Source organism: Lepisma saccharinum, chromosome 9 (assembly GCF_977018435.1).
Source record: "Lepisma saccharinum chromosome 9, izLepSacc3.1, whole genome shotgun sequence".
Lineage (NCBI taxonomy): Eukaryota > Metazoa > Arthropoda > Insecta > Zygentoma > Lepismatidae > Lepisma > Lepisma saccharinum.
Window position 1 is genome coordinate 78,044,940 of NC_139237.1, and position 24,514 is coordinate 78,069,453.

The following is a 24,514-nucleotide window of genomic DNA, read 5'->3' on the forward strand; positions in this document are numbered from 1 at the left end:
CAGAAGATATAAAGAAAACTTCACAATAATGCGTACCGATTCGTCAACATCGAAGAATTAGGCCCACCTAATCCCGCAAAATTTCAGGAAGTAAATGAATCCCAGGTAAGAATATTTCCTAATGAAAACATCCTATATTAAATATAGAAAAATTCATTTCTGGGAGAAATTCTAAATTCTTTACTATCCTGTATAATAATTTTCTTCTTCTTTTTTTAATTACAGACCCTGGTTTGTCCTGGGATTCGCACTGGTGGCATCCACCTACGACATCGTACCCGATGTAGATGAGACCGTTTTAGCTAAAATTGGAGGAAAACATGTTCGAGAAGCGTTAAACGTAAGCGCGAGTCAAACTCTAATTACAAATACTAAATGTTCACAATTAAAACAAAATGCAAACTCTTTGCAAGGTTAGCCTAGCTTCCTGCATAAACCAAATAGCAAGATTATTTCCGGAACATCTCCAGCTGATTGCGTGAGTCTGCCAACAGTCTTGGGCGTGAGCAAGAGTGCGAACGATATAGGTGATGGGTTGAGATGACGTCAGCGTCTCGCTTGTTGATTGAATGCTCCTGGAGCTGACTCGCTCCGAAGCTGGAAATGAAAAACGGCCAGAGAGACGATAGAAAAATACAAAGTGATGGTAAGATGGCAAGATACAATAACAGTAAAAAAGAGAGAGAGAGAGAGGAAGAAAAGGAAGGGAACTAATAAAAAAGAGAGAGAAAAGGAAAGAAATTGAGGAAACAAAGAGAGAGAGAGAGAGAGAGAGAGGAGTGAAATAAGAAAAGGGAGATAACACGGGCTAGAAAAACAAAGGAAGAAGGAGAGAGAGAAAACGAAAGGGATATAAAGGAACAAGGTAAGAAAGAGAGAAAAATAGAAACCGTGATAGAGAAATAAAGGAAGGAAGAAAACGAAAGAATAGGGAAAGTCAAAGAGTGAGAAAGAAAGGGATAGAGACAGAAGAATTTCTTCCTGGCCATTGTTCGTCACCGAATTCCATCCACAAGACACTTGCAAAACCCCGATCTTCTGAAGATGTTAAATATCCAAACTCCTCACGAGAGACACAGACTGGCCGACCACATATTTCTGCATAAAATAGTGAATGGTAACATCAGAAGTGACCGCCTTCTTCAGAAAATTCCCTTTCGAGTTCCGCCAGCTCAACAAGAAGCACTCAACTTTTCGCTTCTCAGAAGCCAAGATTGTGCCTCATCCAGCGCTCTCTGTTCCATAGACTGCCCAGCCAATATAATAATCTGACAAGCCAAATAGACATATTTGATAATCTGGAGCATTTTAGAAGACTGTTGAGTAGAAGTATGTGAGTCTCTTATTTTTCTTATTTTATACTATTATTTTGTTGTTATTTTCTGTTAGTACGTTCCAATGTAAAATGGCTAAAGCTGTATTTGGAATCTTCTATTAAATAAAAAAAATAATGAAGCAAAGAAAGCTATCGGGAAACAGGATAACAAGGAGGAGAAAGGAAGGGACAGAGAACTAGTGGAAGAAAGAGGTGCAAATTGTCAACGATTGTTTTCATTCAATTTTTCTCTTGCATACTACTGGCTTTTATGAATGAATTTTTACGTATGATTATGCAGAGGTTGTTAACAGCTTTTCTGGCATTTTGCTTCAACTCTTCAAGTACTCATTACGTAAAACAAAGTGATATTCAATCTCTTTGGTAATACTTATGCATCTAACTTTACTTATACCTATTTTGGGTAGGCTGTCTTTACCCAGATTCAAAGTTTCGCGACCTTTAAACAACAGTCTGTGAACAGTCGAAACCCTTGGAATTCTCTCATTCCTTATCCACGATAACTTCTGACGAAACATATTCAGTTGCATTTTGATAACATACATACGATGTTTCATCATATCCGAAATGTTGCTAAGAATAAAATTACACTTTCCACAACTTTAATGATTTTTCTATCTTCATTCTTTCAGGAGGCGAAAAGAGTAGTTCCACATTTTTCAACACCACAGAGAAGAGGCGCTAAATCTACACCACAATCTCGCCAAATCGAAAGAGAAACAAAAATATTTGATGTTGCAGTGAATAGTTTATCCAAAGAGTAAGTATTTTAGTACATTGCGAACCCTTATAATATGATTGTCAGCGAAATAAAATAATCCGTTCGTGTCAACATCAGAAAGTACTAGAGAAAGATGAAAGATAATGGTTGGCTGAAGCTGACGTTATACAAGCTTCTGTGACAACACGTGACTAGTCAGGCATCACACATTTCTAATTTCACAGTGTTAAAAGCAAACATTCAGTTTGCTCATTGCAGATTTCAAATTCTTAATTCAGAGTTGTCTTGATTTTCCATTACAATTCCGCTACTACGCCAGGGGTCCCTGGCTCGAGTCCCAGCCTGCGCATGGATGTTTGTGAGTGTCCATTCATCAATTTTATCATATCATCATCATCCATTCCCATCTTCGCAAATTAGCCAAAGTGGCATAATGGCGAAGTAAAGTAATCTGAATCAATAAATCCATTAGAATTCAAATTTTTCATAAGTTAGTGACATAATTGATTCAATGTTGAATAACATATAATATAATCTCTACCCTTCTCAAACTTTCACAGTTTGCATCAAACTTGGAATAAAATACGAGAGAGAAATACTACGAAATATAATTAGGGATTTGAAAATTAAAAAAAACACAAAAAAAACACAATTGTACTGTATGGAATTGATCACCATCTTCTGTATGGCTAAGATCGACAATATGTGGAGCGCTATTTCCATATCCGCCTATATAGCGTCGTCGCCTTGTAATCAAGGGGTCCCGGGTTTGATACTCTGTGGAGGCACATAGTGGTTCGGATCCCACTTTAAACTGTAGGTCCAGTCCCGATTAGGCTTACTGTGCATGAAGTGGACTTTAAACACCAACTCAATCAATCAATCAATCATATCCGCCTATATGCCTTCATGGCACGGTGTAATGTACATAGTTTTACCTTTTATTAACCTTTACCTATTCACTGGATTTCCTGAAATTGCTTATTGGATGTAGAGCCTTTCTTTATACCCGGCTTCCAGAGGAAAGTGTTCCGAACGCATCAAGAGATAAATTATACATATTTACTTTTTGAACAATTTATATTTCAAGACTTAGGAGCTGAGCATCGACGAAGTGATCATTGAATGTATGTCCCATGGTTCGCATCGAGCTACGAGGTCTGGAATTCAAGAAGCTCTGACTACACTTTAATTGAATCTAAGTAGCATTACTTTCGTAACAAAATAACTACCTTGGCATCTATCGATTCGGAAGCCTCGTTTTCGATTTCTTTTCACACTATCCCCCCCCCCCCCCAATGTAGGTGCTGTAGTTCTGAATAAAGACATTGAAGGCAGACTGTCAATCTATCAAGTATAGAAATCGATTATCGAACAAAGAATCGCGGAAATTAATATCACGGCTATAACAGCAAATAGAAAATAAAAGCACTGGAAAGAAGCAGCTGTATAGGCTGAACAAAGTTAAGAAGCATTGTATATTTCTACAGCAGTACACATAAATTCGATTCGACAATCAGCCCTAAAGTGAACTAATTTTCGTGCTGTCGATCAATTTTAGGTCAAATAAATGAAACAAAATACTTATCTACATGTTGAAATCATAAGGATATTTTGTGAAAATGTTTTGTCTTTCACCAGTTTTTGATCAGTTGTATTCTGTGTAAGCAAAGTAATTAACATTAGTAAATATTCCATGAACCATTTCTTGTCTGTATATCATGTTAAATTTGCCGCCCCCGGAAAACATGTGATGAAATATTTAATCCTATTAATTGTGTTGTATGTAAATTAAAAGTTCCCCCAAAGAAAATTAAATGTTGTTCCCTTTTCAAATAATTCAAAATTTAGGAGTTCTCTCCCAGAGAAAGTGCTGCTTGCCTCCTCTGAAGAAAGTATTTTTATTCTGGAAAAAAGTCTGGGACGCCGAATAATATAATCTTCATTATGGTATATTATTTTTCTCATTTTCTTGTCGTGCACACTGTCATTTTGGTAAAAGGGGGGAGCACTGCCATATTCTGATATGATTGTGTACGTGAGTTCAGTTTACCTTTTATGTTTTTGTAGGACAGTGTTGTTAAAAAAAAAGGTAAAGTGCTCCCCTGTGCATAGCACCACGCCATGAAGGCGTATAGGGGGTGTGGGGGTAACGCCCCACACTTTCTTGATCCGGTCGTGAGTGGGGGTGATGTGATCAGCATCACGCCCCTGACCGCCTTTACCCCCCAGGGTTTCCCCCAGGTACCCATGTTATTCGACGCTGTTATTCGACAGTGTTGTTCAAGAAATTTGAATTGATGATTTTGTTGTCTTGAACGCTCTGTTCCAACATCAACCGAAGAGAGTACGGTCGGCATTATAACAGTCAATCAAGGTTTAGGATGAGTCTCTCTAATTCGAATTTTATTCTTCGAAAGCCATGGGGTCAGCATTGAGGAGGCTCGTAACAGAACACTGAGGCAGATGATGGTGCAGCCAGACGGTTTCCCAGACGGGGTGGGAATGTTCCAAATTTTCCCTCAGTGCACCAAGCAAGTAATGCAGTGCGATACTAGCTCCAAGTTCCGGACGGTGGACGGAACGTGCAACAACCTGCAGGATCCAATGCTCGGGTCTTCCAGCAGACCATTCAACAGATTCGTTCGTCCGGCGTATAATGATGGTGAGTATTCTGTGCAATGTAGTCATAAGTTTCAAAGATTGTAGAGTAGAATGCATAAGTATCATCAAGCAAATTGTATATTCCCTTTGCTTTTATACAACGAGAGTTTCAGGAACTGAAACAAAACGCCAAAGAAGGTGCTGCAACATCAGCACTAGCATAAGTAAAAATCGAATCCTTAAAAACACGCAGGATACAATAGAAAAAGGTAAAAAGGTAAAGTGCTCCCCTGTGCATAGCACCACGCCATGAAGGCGTATAGGGGGTGTGGGGGTAACGCCCCACACTTTCTTGATCCGGTCGTGAGTGGGGGTGATGTGATCAGCATCACGCCCCTGACCGCCTTTACCCCCCAGGGTTTCCCCCAGGTACCCATGTTATTCGACGCTGGGTGGGCGCCGGGGCCGCTTCCAACCTTAGAAAAGTTCCCGGATTTGAACCGGCCGGGGATCGAACCCGGGACCTTGAGCATGGTAGTCAGACGCGTTACCGACTGAGCCACCGCGGCCACAATAGAAAACGAATGAAAATAGACATGAACAAATTGTCGAGCAATACTTGCGCATCCCAATGTACAAATTCAACGGAATTCGTAATGCGAATTGAAAATACGTAGATTCAGGAAGGTATAGAAATTATAGCTTTATCACAATCCATTCAATCATGTAGGTTGAATCGTATCTTTTGTAAATACACTGTACAAAGAAACAAACTGACGAAGCAGTAAGTAAAGATAGTGTATATTCATGAGATTTGGTACCGTCTCAAGCTGTTAGATTCGTGTTGAAAACCTAAAGCAGTATCATAAACATTGAACTTATCACACTTAATGTGTACATAAGAAATTAGATGGCGATGTTGCCAGTGACTAATTTTTGAAGTTTTTAGAGGAACTTTATAGTTTTAGTTCCCAAAAGTTTTTACTTATCAATTAATTAATTAAATTTAATTAACAGTTATAACATTAACAGATCTAATTGGAAGCTGCTATTATCCAGTCGAGCAGAGTCTGAGTGTAAAATGGAATGGGGAACCCATGTTCGATTTCCGGGTTAGTAGGAATTTCTGTCCAGCGATGTCCACGAGGATTAAACAGCCTCTCTTCAATGGGTACCTGCGGTCAAAACTGAGGAGGGAAGTGTAAAGCCGGCTGGAGAGTTGTGTCGATGACAGCCAACCTCAGTGGCGGAGTGGTTAACACAGCGCACTATGACGCCAGAGGTACCATGTTCGAATCACGGCCTGGACATGGGTGTTGTGTCATCACTCATCCTCATCTTGGCGATTACCCAAAAGTGGCAGAAATGCAAAGAAAATTAAACCAAATGAATCAATCCATGTATTCCGAGGTGTACAGTGCGATCCACGAGTATTACCGTGCAAATTGTCCATGACTATTTTCATTATTTTTTCTCTTACATCCTATGTGTTTTCAAGCGATGCACTTTTATGTATGCTGGTGCACAAGTTGTCAACAGCTTGTTTTCAGTTTTCTTTTAATTCTTGAAGCTGTTATTGGGTCAAATAAAGTCCACGAACATGGTGATGGACAATTTGCACGGTAATACTGATGGATCCCACTCTACACGTGCCCCTACCTTGGGTATCACAAGATGCATCCATTTCGTCGTATATTGCCTTTCTTCTCGATGACCATGAACACTGTGGTACGCAGGGAGGGAAAAAGGGGCTGATAGGACTACAGCCCCTCCCGAAATTTTGAGAAAATGAAGATTTTTAAATGAAAGCAGAAAAGAACACTGGAAAAACAAAGTGATAACTGAAACCCTGCCTTAAAATTACTCACGGTTACAATATTTTGTCTTTGAACATGGTAAGTATGAAATATTTTGTAGTGCATCGCCTCCCACCCAGAACGCAGCTATTAATATTCATGTTTACAATTCCGGCCCCTTCCGACCATGAAGCTTCGTTATAACAGTCATTGATTGACTGCCACGAACGAAACTTAGGGACGCAAACATTGGCATAAAAGCCCAGCGACTCAACATTATTTCAGCCATGCCACTAGCATTCTGATATAACATTTACCGAGCAGGCGAAAAGGAAACACGCAACTGCTCAGTGCTTTTACGAAATTCGATGTATTAAGATTGATTAGGTATGAATTTGAAGTCCCTTTGAAACAGAGAAAGAATCATTCCCGCCCATTCTTTGTTTGTTCTCTGGTCTCTCTATAAGCGATAGTGACTCTTTTTTTCTTCTTTAAGTCGATATCCCTACCCCAATAATTTTACTCGTAAATACCATTATATTTTTATAAAAATATATATATGTTAACTAATAACCCTTGATTCAGTGATTGATTTGTGTTATTTTACTTGGCCTTTCTGCAACTTTTAGTTAATCGCGAAGATGAGGATGAATGATGATAAGAAGAAATGGATGAAGGGACACTCACAAACACACAAGTCCACAACACAACACAAACACCACAGAGATTATACTGGTTGTGTGATTGGGAAGGAAACCAGGTCGTCAGTTGGTGCGTTGGACAACGATCAGTGGCGTACGTGTAAACCAATCCTTAATAGTTAGCATAATATATAATGAGCAATTACACATATATTAAAGTTAAAATGTATAAGGAATACAAGAGAAAAATTAATTTACCGGCGATAAACGCGGTGTGTTTCAGGAGTGGATGAGCCCAGAGGAGGCCTGGAACTTATGCCAGTGAATCTGCCCAACGCAAGAGATCTCAGCAGGTTCCTGCATTCGGACGTGGACAGGCCGGACGGACGGTACACCAACATGGTCATGCAGTTCGGACAATTCTTGGACCACGATCTCACGTTGACTCCGGAAGAAGGTAATGAAGATGGGTGGGTAGCAATTTAAGGGTTACAGCAGGGTGAAAGACCGGAAATATACCTATGAGAAGAAGCATTCGTAAAAGAGTGTATTTTTCGTGCGTTTCCTTGTTTTGCAAACCACCTATTTGATGTTTTGCTTTCCCATTAACTCTACTTTGTGCAGGGTTATATCCAGTAGCATATCTAAGAGTGGATTAATTTGATTTAGTAAGTCTCTTTGTGTTTTTTTGTTTATGGTACCTATCCATCTAGATATCAATACATTTTATTGATGCGCCGATATCTTATTTGTTGATCAACCCTCGTATATATTTTTACACAAAGGACAGAGGAATGCAGTATTTCGTAATTAGGGGTTATAATATCTTTATTAAATGTAGTATCCATAGCAATCGGGTTACAAGTTATAAGTTCGACTTCCCCGATTTACGTCCTCCACCCTCACCATCCCAACGTTGAATTTATTGACAATTGCCGACTTTGACAGCATCGATTTTCACACATATCTAGATGCCTAGTATCAGATAATGAAAACGAATTCTCTGGACCTTTCAAGGCATCCTCAACCCTAACCAACACTCATATTAACATTTCCTTTCTATCTCTTAGGGTGGGGGAGGGGTCCGATGTCTGGAGTCAGCAACCTCCCTTGTTCCTGTTGTGTGAGTAGATGGTATCCCAGCCAGTGGCAATTAGTGCACGTGTTTTAATTAATTTGTATGTACTTATAACTAATTTGCACGGGTTTTAATTAATTCGCATGTACTTAGAATTCATTTGCATGTACTTAGAATACTTTACATTTATGTATTTGCATGTTTATAACTTTTTATGAATATATAATTATTTATTTTATGAAAAATATATGTATAGAAGGTAATTAGAGGTACTAAACGCTATGCATATGTTTTTATATTCATTACTGCAAAGTATGTAATGTATAAATCGATAATATTAATGTTTATAATATTGAAAATAAGAGTTTATGGTTTATGATCCGCTATGAACGCTGGTAATGGTACGAAAGAAGACGGTCCCGGTACTCGAACCCGCGATATGTAATATTAGTAATTAGTACTATGTAATAATGTATGTTATTATTGTATTAAAGACGATGGTACGACACGCCAGACAGAAGACGGTCTCCGAATCTCGCCTCGGCGGTGAAGGTAGACGAGAAAGGAATTTGGGGAAGTGCGGTGAAGGTAGACAGAGAGAATGAATTAATATTCCGCGCAGGTAGAGGAGAAAGGAATTTGGGGAGTGTGCGGTCAAGGTCAAATGACGTCACAACGTCAGAACAAAGAAAGATCCTGATTGACCAATCAGAGAACGCGTCGGTAGATTTTCAGAACCGGTTTTTCCAAGGTTAACTAGTACGCAAGAACAGGGGAAAGGTATGCAATACTGTAGGGCAGGGGAGGGATTGAACCAGACAACAAAGGATGTCTGGTAATGCGCAGCAAGGGCCAAATCTCTGAAGCTATGCGTCGCTTGTAGAACCGGTTTCCGCCGCCAATTAATATTCTGCTCAGGTTTGCCTCCACGGCATTGAATGCTGTAGCGAGGGTTTGGGGCTAGAAAGCTTGCATGTCAGAACAGGTTTCTGTCTAAGTAAGCCAAGTTTGCCCAGAACACAAGAAAAAAGGATTTTTGGATACTGAATTAGATTGGAGCGAGAACTTTATTTTGAACAAGGAGAACGAAGCGTAAGGGTTTTTTATATGTACTAGGAAGAAGGGAGAGCTATCAGGGACTGGGCCTACAGTTTTCACAATTTGCTTTTATCACGGGGTATCGAACCTAGGACCCTTTGATTATTGATTTAGGTAGTAAATGTATGTTACTGTGTGCAATTTAACATAATATCGAGTTCATTTTTTTACCAAACTTTGACTTTATGTCAAACATTTTTCCACATTATCCTTATTTTTACCAAAATAACACTATTTATACTATTCAGGCAACAATTTTTATTAAATTTTGGATTCACAAAGACATTTTTTCAACTTTTAACTTACTATTTTACAATTTTATGTTAATTTTTTACCAAAATAACACTATTTATACTATTCAGGCAACATTTTTTCATTAAATTTTGGATTCACAGACATTTTTTTCAATTTTTAACTTACTATTTTACAATTTTATGTTAATTTTTTATCAAAATAACACTATTTATACTATTCAGGCAACATTTTTTCATTAAATTTTGGATTCACAGACATTTTCTTCAACTTTTAACTTACTATTTTACAACTTTATGTTAATTTTTACCAAAATAACACTATTTATACTATTCAGGCAACATTTTTTCATTAAATTTTGGATTCACAGACATTTTTTTCAACTTTTAACTTACTATTTTACAATTTTATGTTATTTTTTTTATCAAAATAACACTATTTATACTATTCAGGCAACATTTTTTCATTAAATTTTGTATTCACAGACATTTTTTTCAACTTTTGACTTACTATTTTACAACTTTATGTTAATTTTTACCAAAATAACACTATTTATACTATTCAGGCAACATTTTTTCATTAAATTTTGGATTCTCAAAGACATTTTTTTCAACGTTTAACTTACTATTTTACAATTTTATGTTAATTTTTTTATCAAAATAACACTATTTATACTATTCAGGCAACATTTTTTCATTAAATTTTGGATTCACAAAGACATTTTTTTCAACTTTTAACTTATTATTTTACAATTTTATGTTAATTTTTTATCAAAATAACACTATTTATACTATTCAGGCAACATTTTTTCATTAAATTTTGGATTCACAGACATTTTTTTCAACTTTTAACTTACTATTTTACAATTTTATGTTAATTTTTTATCAAAATAACACTATTTATACTATTCAGGCAACATTTTTTTACCAAAATAACACTATTTATACTATTCAGGAAAGACTTTTAGTTATATTTTCGACACACAAAGTGTGTTTTTTCAACTGCTATCTGTTTATTTCACAACTCTAGGTTTATTATTACCAAAATAACACAATTCAATCTGTTCAGGAAAGACTTGTAGTTACATTTTCGACACACTAAGTGTGGGTTCTCAACTTCTATTTGTTTATTTCACAAGTTTAGGCTTATTATTACTCAAATAACACAATTTCATCTATTCAGGATATTTTGTATTTACAAAGAGATTTTTTCAACTTTTAATTTATTATTTACAAGTTTATGCCTATTTTTTACTCAAATAACACAATTCTATCTGTTTAGGAAAGACTTTTAGTTACATTTTCGACACACAAAGTGTGAGTTTTCAATTTTTATCTGTTTATTTCACAAGTTTAGCCTAATATTTACTCAAATAACACGATTTGAACGTGTTTTTTATTACATTTTGGACACACACACACACACACACACTTACACACACACACACATACACACACACACACTTACACAGACACACATACACACACACACACACACACACACACACACACACACACACTTACACACACACACACATACACACACACACAGAGAGAGAGACAGAGAGAGAGAGAAAGAGATAGAGAGAGAGAGAGAGAGAGAGAGAGAGAGAGACAGAGAGATTTTTTTTCCAAGTTTACAGGATTATTCTCCACGTTTATTCAAATAACACAATTCAAATGTGTTTTGAATTAAATTTTGTACACACGAAGTGTGTTTCGTCAAGTTTTACCCTTTATTTTTCAATTTTATGCTTATTTTTACCAAAGTAAGACCTTTTAGTCTATTCAAGAAAGAGTTTTCAATTATATTTTGGATGCAAAAGTATGTTTTGGCAAGTTCTACCCTTTTATTTTACAAGTTTAGGCTTATTATTACTCAAATAACAACGAAAGTTTGTTTATTTTAGAGTTTGCTGAGTATTTTGTTACTGTTGTACTAGGTAAAAGTTTTCTAAATATATCAGATAGGGCTCTGTATATTTTTGTTTTTGCTATTTTGGAGATGATGCGATCAGCACCACTTTTCATCTGCTTTTTTATCTTATGTACCCTAATATTATTTTGATTCTTAGTGAATTCTAGAGCCTATTTATGCAGGAGAGAAGGCTTGAAAATTTTGATCTCAGATAACCCACAACTATTTGTCAGAGTATTTTAAAGGATATTTTATACTTATTATGGGCCACTAGAATATCTAAGCTTGCGTAATTTTAATGCCTGTAACGCTGTTATTGTATTTCTAGCTAAGGCTTACTGGATAAAGTACACGAAATGTTTAACATTTCGACTATTTGCCTAATTTTTAGTGTAACGAAAATTATTGTGTGTCTATAAAGACTGAAATGCCTTTACCGAAGGGTCCACAACTGGACGCTTACCAACATTGTTTCTTTTTTTAAATATAACCATTTATCAATATATTGACAATTCACAGGACAAGACGAAGTTCACAGACGACTTACTATATGGACCATAGGTTCACTTGCTAAATGTTTTTTTTCTATGCTAGAAGAATAATTTAGCCTTATAACCTTTTTCAAGGTATTTTTTAAGTATTACTGGATTTTTTGGGTGCATCAACATTTGGGTTATTTCCATTTGGCTTATTATACGAGGCTACAATCACTATTTGAACACTGAAATCCTCTGATTGAAACTAAAAGCTTAGGCTGTAACTAGGGACTTAGTATGTATATCGACAATTTATAGGACAACACGAACCTTACAAAGGATTGTAGGTGATGTAAGCCCACACGCCAGAGCTTTGTTAATCTGCAAGAAGCCCTTACAGCTAATATTACGAGGAAATGAGCTTGATTTTTTACTGTTTCACAAGAATGCTATCTTTTATACACCCAATATTTGATTTTTCAAGTAACTACATGTACCAGAAGCACTTACTAACTAGACTTCGACTTATTTTATAGCTATCTGGGCACAAGGTATTCTTTTTTTTGAAAAGTTAGTTATGTTAAGAAATATATTGAAACACTTGAGAACACTTTTGGTCTGGTTCGACAGAGGAGACAACATTTCCAAATTTTTACAGACTGGGTGTATTTTTCCACTATACAGGCCTTCACTATATGTAATTCGAAACGCTAAAGTTCAGCTAGCTTCCAAAATTGAGGCAAAGATTGTGTTTGACGAGATTAACAAGTTACAATAATTATATCCAGTTACGGACAAATAAAGCTAAAACTCTCAGATTTACTGTACTAGCCAAGTTTTAGTAACATTTTTTCACTTTAGTACAAATACCAAAGAAATAGGTATATTTTATTTATAATTTGACAAAATGTACTAGTATTTAATTCACAAAGTTAGGTAAAAAACAGTATTTTTAAAAATATTGTTACTGCCTTCAAATTTTATGTTATTTAGCCACTAACAACTGGTTTACACTGTTTGATATTTTTTAAATAGGAAAATAAGGAATTATTTGTTTAGTATTTTTACTACTTTATATTTATTTAAGAAAACAATACTACGGTTTAACTTAATTTTTAACAAATTGTTACTAATTTATATATCAAAGTTATGTTATTTAGAGTGTATGAAGGCGTATAAAGTTAATATTTGTACTTATCAGCGCAACTAACAATTATATTTTACACACAAAAGATAATGTTTACAGTTAAATTACTTGAATCAGAGAATAATATTTTACAGTAATTGATTCATTCAGCACTAGTCAGTACTTTTATGCATCAGAAAGTTTTCTTAATTTTCTATTACGCATGCTATTTTGGGCTATTCTTAAAATGTATTTCTAAGGCAAACTGGTTTAATTTTCTGCTTATAATGCAAAGTTGACAGTTTTCGCACAATGCATTGTACATTTGATATATTCTCTACTTACAATCCAAATATAATGCTTATTTAATGTATAACTAACTAATTCTCTAGCCTTTTTAAACCCGAATGTTCATGGGTGCAGCAACACATGCCTTTCAGCTGTCCCTGTCCTGAGCAAGATCTATATACTCCTTTCCTTCCCTACCAATTTCCTTTAGGTCCATCTCTACATTATCCCTCCATCTTTGTTTTGGTCTTCCTATTGGTCTTTTACCGTCAGGTTTCCCAACAAGAATCCTGTATACTCTTCTTTCCTCTCCCATTCGTACCACATGATCTACACACCTAAGTCTTCTTGATTTAATCATTCTAATAATATCTGGGTATGAATACAAATTATGTACTTCCAAATTATGTAACCTTCTCCACTCATCTGTCTCCTCATCTGTTTTAGGCCCAAATATTTTCCTAAGGATCTTATTTTCAAATACTCTCAATTTATGTTCCTTTTTCAATGTAAGGGACCAAGTTCATTTACTGTATTTAACTTTTATTTTTTGTAATTAACAAAAATTAAAAGCTTATAATGTAGTTATTATATCTTTTTCTATCAGCTTATTTTGAAATTAATATTATTAGGTATAGTCTTTGATTTATAACTATATTGCTTTTTTATCAATTTATCTAAGAGTACACGCAGACAAACACATGTGTACACACTTTTATGTAAATAGATATGCCTTTTTTCAATATTTTAGTATGAAGATTGCACTTTAGCTATTTAAGCAAGGGTAGGAAAGGTAGGATTTCTGAGAATTTGTTGCAGGATTTTGTTGTCCAAGTATAGATGAGAACTGAGCTGGGAGACTGTTTTGAACCTTTTCATGAGAGTTTGCATGTGAACTGTATGCAAATTGAGCACTATTGACTGTGCATGCTTCTAAGTTTTGCTGTTATTTTACATCAAGTCTGTGAGACTGTAGTCAGTTTTCCCATTTCAAGTAGTTTTTATTGATTGTATTTGTATATGTTGTGGGGACTTAGCAGTTTTATGTTATGAGGCACTTTGTTGTAGAATATTTTTACATGATTGTTTTGAGATATTGAGTGTCTGCTGTTTACTTGTAATTATTTTCCTTCTTGTGTTGTGTATTTGACTATATTTTGTCCAAGTTTGTATTATTTAGAATAATTGTTATTGACTTGTAGATGTAGGGAGTAATAATCCTTTGCAAGATGCCCTATACTTTAGTCTGAACATTATTCTTAGTGTTCACTTTTGAAGCCTTAGTATTCTGGTAGTATTATTAATGTAGAGGTAAATTAGGCTGAAACGTAGGCATTTTTTCTGATAAATTATACTCACTTAGTTGTTTCAGCAGGTAGAAGTTGCATGATGGTTTACTGCTGATGATGTTAATTTGCTCTTCTTATGTACTACGTATGATGTAGCTTACTTGAGTAACTGGAATTTTCTACTGAAAAAAGGATTGCTTGTCTATTTTATTCCTATGTTGTTGAGTTTGTCCATAAGCAAGCCATGTTTTTACTCTATTCTATGCCTTGGAAGAATCTAGATATATTGTGTTTGCAGTTTTATGCTTCTCTAAGGTTTCAGCTATGTAGTTTTTTAAACTGTGCTATGGCTTAACTATTGATTTCTTTTTCTGGATGCCATGTTGGTTCTGTGTATTCCTTTTGCTGCTTGAATTTGACTTAGGTTGTTTGCTTTTTTTCTTAGATCTTTATTTGTTTATTTGTTCAGTATTTTTAATTTTTTTGAATTTTAATTACTTTAATTTTACATTAACTAACATATTTTACTTTAACAACAAAAGAATTTACTCTAGTATAAAAACTTCTTCGAACAAAAATATACTATTATAACTTTTAATTTTAGAAAATTGTATTTTTAAAACTTTAACTTTGAAAAATTGATTTTTAATTACTTTAATTTTACATTAACAAACAAATTTTAATTTAACAACAAAATAATTTTCTCTAGTATAAAAACTTCTACTAACAAAAATATACTATTATAATTTTTAATTTTAGAAAATTGTATTTTTAAAACTTTAACTTTGAAAAATTAAATTTTAACACACTTTGACTTTAACAATGTACTTTGAATTTTTTATGTAAAAAAAATATTAAAAAATACTGAACAAATAAACAAATAAAGATCTAAGAAAAAAAGCAAACAACCTAAGTCAAATTCAAGCAGCAAAAGGAATACACAGAACCAACATGGCATCCAGAAAAAGAAATCAATAGTTAAGTCATAGCACAGTTTAAAAAACTACATAGCTGAAACCTTAGAGAAGCATAAAACTGCAAACACAATATATCTAGATTCTTCCAAGGCATAGAATAGAGTAAAAACATGGCTTGCTTATGGACAAACTCAACAACATAGGAATAAAATAGACAAGCAATCCTTTTTTCAGTAGAAAATTCCAGTTACTCAAGTAAGCTACATCATACGTAGTACATAAGAAGAGCAAATTAACATCATCAGCAGTAAACCATCATGCAACTTCTACCTGCTGAAACAACTAAGTGAGTATAATTTATCAGAAAAAATGCCTACGTTTCAGCCTAATTTACCTCTACATTAATAATACTACCAGAATACTAAGGCTTCAAAAGTGAACACTAAGAATAATGTTCAGACTAAAGTATAGGGCATCTTGCAAAGGATTATTACTCCCTACATCTACAAGTCAATAACAATTATTCTAAATAATACAAACTTGGACAAAATATAGTCAAATACACAACACAAGAAGGAAAATAATTACAAGTAAACAGCAGACACTCAATATCTCAAAACAATCATGTAAAAATATTCTACAACAAAGTGCCTCATAACATAAAACTGCTAAGTCCCCACAACATATACAAATACAATCAATAAAAACTACTTGAAATGGGAAAACTGACTACAGTCTCACAGACTTGATGTAAAATAACAGCAAAACTTAGAAGCATGCACAGTCAATAGTGCTCAATTTGCATACAGTTCACATGCAAACTCTCATGAAAAGGTTCAAAACAGTCTCCCAGCTCAGTTCTCATCTATACTTGGACAACAAAATCCTGCAACAAATTCTCAGAAATCCTACCTTTCCTACCCTTGCTTAAATAGCTAAAGTGCAATCTTCATACTAAAATATTGAAAAAAGGCATATCTATTTACATAAAAGTATGTACACATGTGTTTGTCTGCGTGTACTCTTAGATAAATTGATAAAAAAGCAATATAGTTATAAATCAAAGACTATACCTAATAATATTAATTTCAAAATAAGCTGATAGAAAAAGATATAATAACTACAGTATAAGCTTTTAATTTTTGTTAATTACAAAAAATAAAAGTTAAATACAGTAAATGAACTTGGTCCCTTACATTGAAAAAGGAACATAAATTGAGAGTATTTGAAAATAAGATCCTTAGGAAAATATTTGGGCCTAAAACAGATGAGGAGACAGATGAGTGGAGAAGGTTACATAATTTGGAAGTACATAATTTGTATTCATACCCAGATATTATTAGAATGATTAAATCAAGAAGACTTAGGTGTGTAGATCATGTGGTACGAATGGGAGAGGAAAGAAGAGTATACAGGATTCTTGTTGGGAAACCTGACGGTAAAAGACCAATAGGAAGACCAAAACAAAGATGGAGGGATAATGTAGAGATGGACCTAAAGGAAATTGGTAGGGAAGGAAAGGAGTATATAGATCTTGCTCAGGACAGGGACAGCTGAAAGGCATGTGTTGCTGCACCCATGAACATTCGGGTTTAAAAAGGCTAGAGAATTAGTTAGTTATACATTAAATAAGCATTATATTTGGATTGTAAGTAGAGAATATATCAAATGTACAATGCATTGTGCGAAAACTGTCAACTTTGCATTATAAGCAGAAAATTAAACCAGTTTGCCTTAGAAATACATTTTAAGAATAGCCCAAAATAGCATGCGTAATAGAAAATTAAGAAAACTTTCTGATGCATAAAAGTACTGACTAGTGCTGAATGAATCAATTACTGTAAAATATTATTCTCTGATTCAAGTAATTTAACTGTAAACATTATCTTTTGTGTGTAAAATATAATTGTTAGTTGCGCTGATAAGTACAAATATTAACTTTATACGCCTTCATACACTCTAAATAACATAACTTTGATATATAAATTAGTAACAATTTGTTAAAAATTAAGTTAAACCGTAGTATTGTTTTCTTAAATAAATATAAAGTAGTAAAAATACTAAACAAATAATTCCTTATTTTCCTATTTAAAAAATATCAAACAGTGTAAACCAGTTGTTAGTGGCTAAATAACATAAAATTTGAAGGCAGTAACAATATTTTTAAAAATACTGTTTTTTACCTAACTTTGTGAATTAAATACTAGTACATTTTGTCAAATTATAAATAAAATATACCTATTTCTTTGGTATTTGTACTAAAGTGAAAAAATGTTACTAAAACTTGGCTAGTACAGTAAATCTGAGAGTTTTAGCTTTATTTGTCCGTAACTGGATATAATTATTGTAACTTGTTAATCTCGTCAAACACAATCTTTGCCTCAATTTTGGAAGCTAGCTGAACTTTAGCGTTTCGAATTACATATAGTGAAGGCCTGTATAGTGGAAAAATACACCCAGTCTGTAAAAATTTGGAAATGTTGTCTCCTTCTCTGTCGAACCAGACCAAAAGTGTTCTCAAGTGTTTCAATATATTTCTTAACATAACTAACTTTTCAAAAAAAAGAATACCTTGTGCCCAGATAGCTATAAAATAAGTCGAAGTCTAGTTAGTAAGTGCTTCTGGTACATGTAGTTACTTGAAAAATCAAATATTGGGTGTATAAAAGATAGCATTCTTGTGAAACAGTAAAAAATCAAGCTCATTTCCTCGTAATATTAGCTGTAAGAGCTTCTTGCAGATTAACAAGCTCTGGCGTGTGGGCTTACATCACCTACAATCCTTTGTAAGGTTCGTGTTGTCCTATAAATTGTCGATATACATACTAAGTCCCTAGTTACAGCCTAAGCTTTTAGTTTCAATCAGAGGATTTCAGTGTTCAAATAGTGATTGTAGCCTCGTATAATAAGCCAAATGGAAATAACCCAAATGTTGATGCACCCAAAAAATCCAGTAATACTTAAAAAATACCTTGAAAAAGGTTATAAGGCTAAATTATTCTTCTAGCATAGAAAAAAAACATTTAGCAAGTGAACCTATGGTCCATATAGTAAGTCGTCTGTGAACTTCGTCTTGTCCTGTGAATTGTCAATATATTGATAAATGGTTATATTAAAAAAAAGAAACAATGTTGGTAAGCGTCCAGTTGTGGACCCTTCGGTAAAGGCATTTCAGTCTTTATAGACACACAATAATTTTCGTTACACTAAAAATTAGGCAAATAGTCGAAATGTTAAACATTTCGTGTACTTTATCCAGTAAGCCTTAGCTAGAAATACAATAACAGCGTTACAGGCATTAAAATTAAGCAAGCTTAGATATTCTAGTGGCCCATAATAAGTATAAAATATCCTTTAAAATACTCTGACAAATAGTTGTGGGTTATCTGAGATCAAAATTTTCAAGCCTTCTCTCCTGCATAAATAGGCTCTAGAATTCACTAAGAATCAAAATAATATTAGGGTACATAAGATAAAAAAGCAGATGAAAAGTGGTGCTGATCGCATCATCTCCAAAATAGCAAAAACAAAAATATACAGAGCCCTATCTGATATATTTAGAAAACTTTTACCTAGTACAACAGTAACAAAATACTCAGCAAACTCTAAAATAAACAAACTTTCGTTGTTATTTGAGTAATAATAAGCCTAAACTTGTAAAATAAAAGGGTAGAACTTGCCAAAACATACTTTTGCATCCAAAATATAATTGAAAACTCTTTCTTGAATAGACTAAAAGGTCTTACTTTGGTAAAAATAAGCATAAAATTGAAAAATAAAGGGTAAAACTTGACGAAACACACTTCGTGTGTACAAAATTTAATTCAAAACACATTTGAATTGTGTTATTTGAATAAACGTGGAGAATAATCCTGTAAACTTGGAAAAAAAATCTCTCTCTGTCTCTCTCTCTCTCTCTCTCTCTCTCTCTCTCTCTCTCTCTCTCTCTCTCTCTCTATCTCTTTCTCTCTCTCTCTGTCTCTCTCTCTGTGTGTGTGTGTATGTGTGTGTGTGTGTATGTGTGTGTGTGTGTAAGTGTGTGTGTGTGTGTGTGTGTGTGTGTGTGTGTGTGTATGTGTGTCTGTGTAAGTGTGTGTGTGTGTATGTGTGTGTGTGTGTAAGTGTGTGTGTGTGTGTGTGTGTGTCCAAAATGTAATAAAAAACACGTTCAAATCGTGTTATTTGAGTAAATATTAGGCTAAACTTGTGAAATAAACAGATAAAAATTGAAAACTCACACTTTGTGTGTCGAAAATGTAACTAAAAGTCTTTCCTAAACAGATAGAATTGTGTTATTTGAGTAAAAAATAGGCATAAACTTGTAAATAATAAATTAAAAGTTGAAAAAATCTCTTTGTAAATACAAAATATCCTGAATAGATGAAATTGTGTTATTTGAGTAATAATAAGCCTAAACTTGTGAAATAAACAAATAGAAGTTGAGAACCCACACTTAGTGTGTCGAAAATGTAACTACAAGTCTTTCCTGAACAGATTGAATTGTGTTATTTTGGTAATAATAAGCCTAGAGTTGTGAAATAAACAGATAGCAGTTGAAAAAACACACTTTGTGTGTCGAAAATATAACTAAAAGTCTTTCCTGAATAGTATAAATAGTGTTATTTTGGTAAAAAAATGTTGCCTGAATAGTATAAATAGTGTTATTTTGATAAAAAATTAACATAAAATTGTAAAATAGTAAGTTAAAAGTTGAAAAAAATGTCTGTGAATCCAAAATTTAATGAAAAAATGTTGCCTGAATAGTATAAATAGTGTTATTTTGATAAAAAATTAACATAAAATTGTAAAATAATAAGTTAAAAGTTGAAAAAAATGTCTTTGTGAATCCAAAATTTAATGAAAAAATGTTGCCTGAATAGTATAAATAGTGTTATTTTGATAAAAAAATTAACATAAAATTGTAAAATAGTAAGTTAAACGTTGAAAAAAATGTCTTTGAGAATCCAAAATTTAATGAAAAAATGTTGCCTGAATAGTATAAATAGTGTTATTTTGGTAAAAATTAACATAAAGTTGTAAAATAGTAAGTTAAAAGTTGAAAAAAATGTCTGTGAATCCAAAATTTAATGAAAAAATGTTGCCTGAATAGTATAAATAGTGTTATTTTGATAAAAAAATAACATAAAATTGTAAAATAGTAAGTTAAAAGTTGAAAAAAATGTCTGTGAATCCAAAATTTAATGAAAAAATGTTGCCTGAATAGTATAAATAGTGTTATTTTGGTAAAAATTAACATAAAGTTGTAAAATAGTAAGTTAAAAGTTGAAAAAAATGTCTTTGTGAATCCAAAATTTAATGAAAAAATGTTGCCTGAATAGTATAAATAGTGTTATTTTGATAAAAAATTAACATAAAATTGTAAAATAGTAAGTTAAAAATTGAAAAAAATGTCTGTGAATCCAAAATTTAATGAAAAAATGTTGCCTGAATAGTATAAATAGTGTTATTTTGGTAAAAAATTAACATAAAATTGTAAAATAGTAAGTTAAAAGTTGAAAAAATGTCTTTGTGAATCCAAAATTTAATAAAAATTGTTGCCTGAATAGTATAAATAGTGTTATTTTGGTAAAAATAAGGATAATGTGGAAAAATGTTTGACATAAAGTCAAAGTTTGGTAAAAAAATGAACTCGATATTATGTTAAATTGCACACAGTAACATACATTTACTACCTAAATCAATAATCAAAGGGTCCTAGGTTCGATACCCCGTGATAAAAGCAAATTGTGAAAACTGTAGGCCCAGTCCCTGATAGCTCTCCCTTCTTCCTAGTACATATAAAAAACCCTTACGCTTCGTTCTCCTTGTTCAAAATAAAGTTCTCGCTCCAATCTAATTCAGTATCCAAAAATCCTTTTTTCTTGTGTTCTGGGCAAACTTGGCTTACTTAGACAGAAACCTGTTCTGACATGCAAGCTTTCTAGCCCCAAACCCTCGCTACAGCATTCAATGCCGTGGAGGCAAACCTGAGCAGAATATTAATTGGCGGCGGAAACCGGTTCTACAAGCGACGCATAGCTTCAGAGATTTGGCCCTTGCTGCGCATTACCAGACATCCTTTGTTGTCTGGTTCAATCCCTCCCCTGCCCTACAGTATTGCATACCTTTCCCCTGTTCTTGCGTACTAGTTAACCTTGGAAAAACCGGTTCTGAAAATCTACCGACGCGTTCTCTGATTGGTCAATCAGGATCTTTCTTTGTTCTGACGTTGTGACGTCATTTGACCTTGACCGCACACTCCCCAAATTCCTTTCTCCTCTACCTGCGCGGAATATTAATTCATTCTCTCTGTCTACCTTCACCGCACTTCCCCAAATTCCTTTCTCGTCTACCTTCACCGCCGAGGCGAGATTCGGAGACCGTCTTCTGTCTGGCGTGTCGTACCATCGTCTTTAATACAATAATAACATACATTATTACATAGTACTAATTACTAATATTACATATCGCGGGTTCGAGTACCGGGACCGTCTTCTTTCGTACCATTACCAGCGTTCATAGCGGATCATAAACCATAAACTCTTATTTTCAATATTATAAACATTAATATTATCGATTTATACATTACATACTTTGCAGTAATGAATATAAAAACATATGCATAGCGTTTAGTACCTCTAATTACCTTCTATATACATATTTTTCATAAAATAAATAATTATATATTCATAAAAAGTTATAAACATGCAAATACATAAATGTAAAGTATTCTAAGTACATGCAAATGAATTCTAAGTACATGCGAATTAATTAAAACCCGTGCAAATTAGTTATAAGTACATACAAATTAATTAAAACACGTGCACTAATTGCCACTGGCTGGGATACCATCTACTTGTGTGTCTTGGGTGAGTTTATCTTTTAATAGTATGCCGATATAAAAACACTTTCATGGAAAAAAGGCCCACAATCTTTATGTTTGTATATCATCGACTAACTTATGATTTTACATTGCACATATATTTTATTACATTACTTCTACACTTCTAAAGATAATGACTTCAAATATCTTTCAAAGCCATCACAAATGTGGTTGTTTTATTTTGTACAGTAACCATATTTTGATAGGATGCTTATTTCCAGTGCTATGTGACGTAATATAGTACCGAAGCTAAAAAATCTGATTCGCTAGTTAACATGTCTGTTTGTATAAAACAAATTGTAAAGAAAAAACAATTGATCTGTTATCATTATGCAGAATGGTGTTTCTTGTTTTGATTGTTGTTGGTTTCAACTTTCCATGTAATGATTTTATTGCAATCATGATCGCTATACTTAAATTAAATATGGAGACTGACAAAGGACCATGAAAAATGCAGTCCTGGCGTATTAAGGTCTCCTAAAATCATATAGGCCTACTAACGGGTTACAAAGGGGCATGCTGGTTGCCAGAAGTGAAATATTCTACTGTTTTCCCGTGTAATTTGAAACATGTTCCTCTTACAGATCTACAATGTTGCCGAGGCAGCCAAAATTCTTCATGTTTCCCAATACTTCTTCCGAATGAGGATCCCTTCTTCAGTACCCGTCGCACGCCACAGTTCTGCCTGGATTTCACTCGTTCCACGGCGTTTTGTCCTCAAGCTGGAGGTAGGTAGGAAGGTAAAAAACAGGTTCGTCAGACCACAGATAAGTGATCAGACTGTATTTGTGTGTGTTGGAGAATTTTAAGAGTATGTGTCTGTGACGTAAGTTGAGATGCCACAAAAGAGTTTACATGCGGAAGAAGTATTCGCCCAACACTTGGAAACGGACTAGAAATTAATAATTTAGAAAAGAATGCCAACGAAATAGAACACTTTGACTAAACATAGGTGCAAACAACTACAAATAAAAACAAATAACTTTGCCCCCAAAGACTAATACACTAGAAATATTGTGCAATACACAAGTTGGTACAACTGAAGGAACACATGATCAAATTATATTTGAATATCGTCTTAATGTAACTACGCGTGGTTATTTCTTGAGAGACTAATATTATGGAGCATATCCCTTGTCAACACTTTTAAAGAACCCGACTATGAACATAATACATATGTGCTAACCAATTATATTAGAAGAGAAAATATTGCATTGTAATGTTATGAAATTGTAAAATTATAAAATGTAAAATCAAATGTAACTGACGCATAGCTGAAAAGTTAAATCCAAATAAATACGAGGGGGTGCTGATAAGTTCCTGGCTTTGCTCTCTTCCAATCGTTTCCCATTCGCGATTCATATCTCATTTGAAAGTATGTAATATGAGTATGTTATGATGCAAAAATAATAATCCTCCCATAATAGCTTCTTTCTATTTTTCAGGTTTGAAGTAGTCATGGCGGAGGCACAAGTCAGTTTCACGACAGACGGGGTGACGCCTTGTGGCGCCATTCCATGGACTGATCCTTGGTCTCGGGATCATAGATATGTAGCCATGTATCATCATCAGTCACTAATCTGCCCAAAAAATCCTCTTCACCAGCACGAAACCGAGCCAAAATGGCCTCCGATGACTTCACTCTCTGCCGTTTCTGATCATTGTTCAAGCATTTCGGAACCCATTTGGCAGAAAGTTTCCTCATGTCCAGTACATCATGTATGATAAAGCCTACACGTTCCCGGGAGATGTTCATTATCTCGGCAATCTTCTTGGCTGATATTCGCTGATCCATAAGAATCATGTCATGCACAGCATCACATGTCGCCGGATCCGTCACCGATGAAGGTGACGTCATCTTCGACGCTGAAATGTCTAGTCGTGAATCGAGCTCTCCAGGTTATTATGGTGCTGTATGAAGGACACTTATCTCCCAGTGTTTGTAACATCTCACCGTGAATGTCCTATGCAGACTTTCCTTGGAGGAACACAAACTTGATCACACCCCGAACCTCTGGCGTTGTGAAACTGGCTTGTGCCTCCGCAATGACTACTTCAAACCTGAAACATAGAAAGAAGCTATTGCGGGAGG

At 34.2% G+C, this 24,514-nt stretch overlaps 1 protein-coding gene across 1 annotated transcript in view; it reads left to right on the plus strand.

Moving 5' to 3' along the window:
- LOC145992754 (immunomodulatory peroxidase-like) overlaps positions 1 to 24,514 on the plus strand; it is a 52,631-nt gene that overhangs the window by 10,449 nt on the left and 17,668 nt on the right. The window contains exons 2-6 of the mRNA XM_083129141.1: positions 226 to 340; positions 1,969 to 2,096; positions 4,478 to 4,722; positions 7,382 to 7,555; positions 23,007 to 23,150. Of these exons, the coding sequence (XP_082985267.1) occupies positions 226 to 340; positions 1,969 to 2,096; positions 4,478 to 4,722; positions 7,382 to 7,555; positions 23,007 to 23,150 (806 nt within the window). The remainder of the gene's footprint in view (positions 1 to 225; positions 341 to 1,968; positions 2,097 to 4,477; positions 4,723 to 7,381; positions 7,556 to 23,006; positions 23,151 to 24,514) is intronic.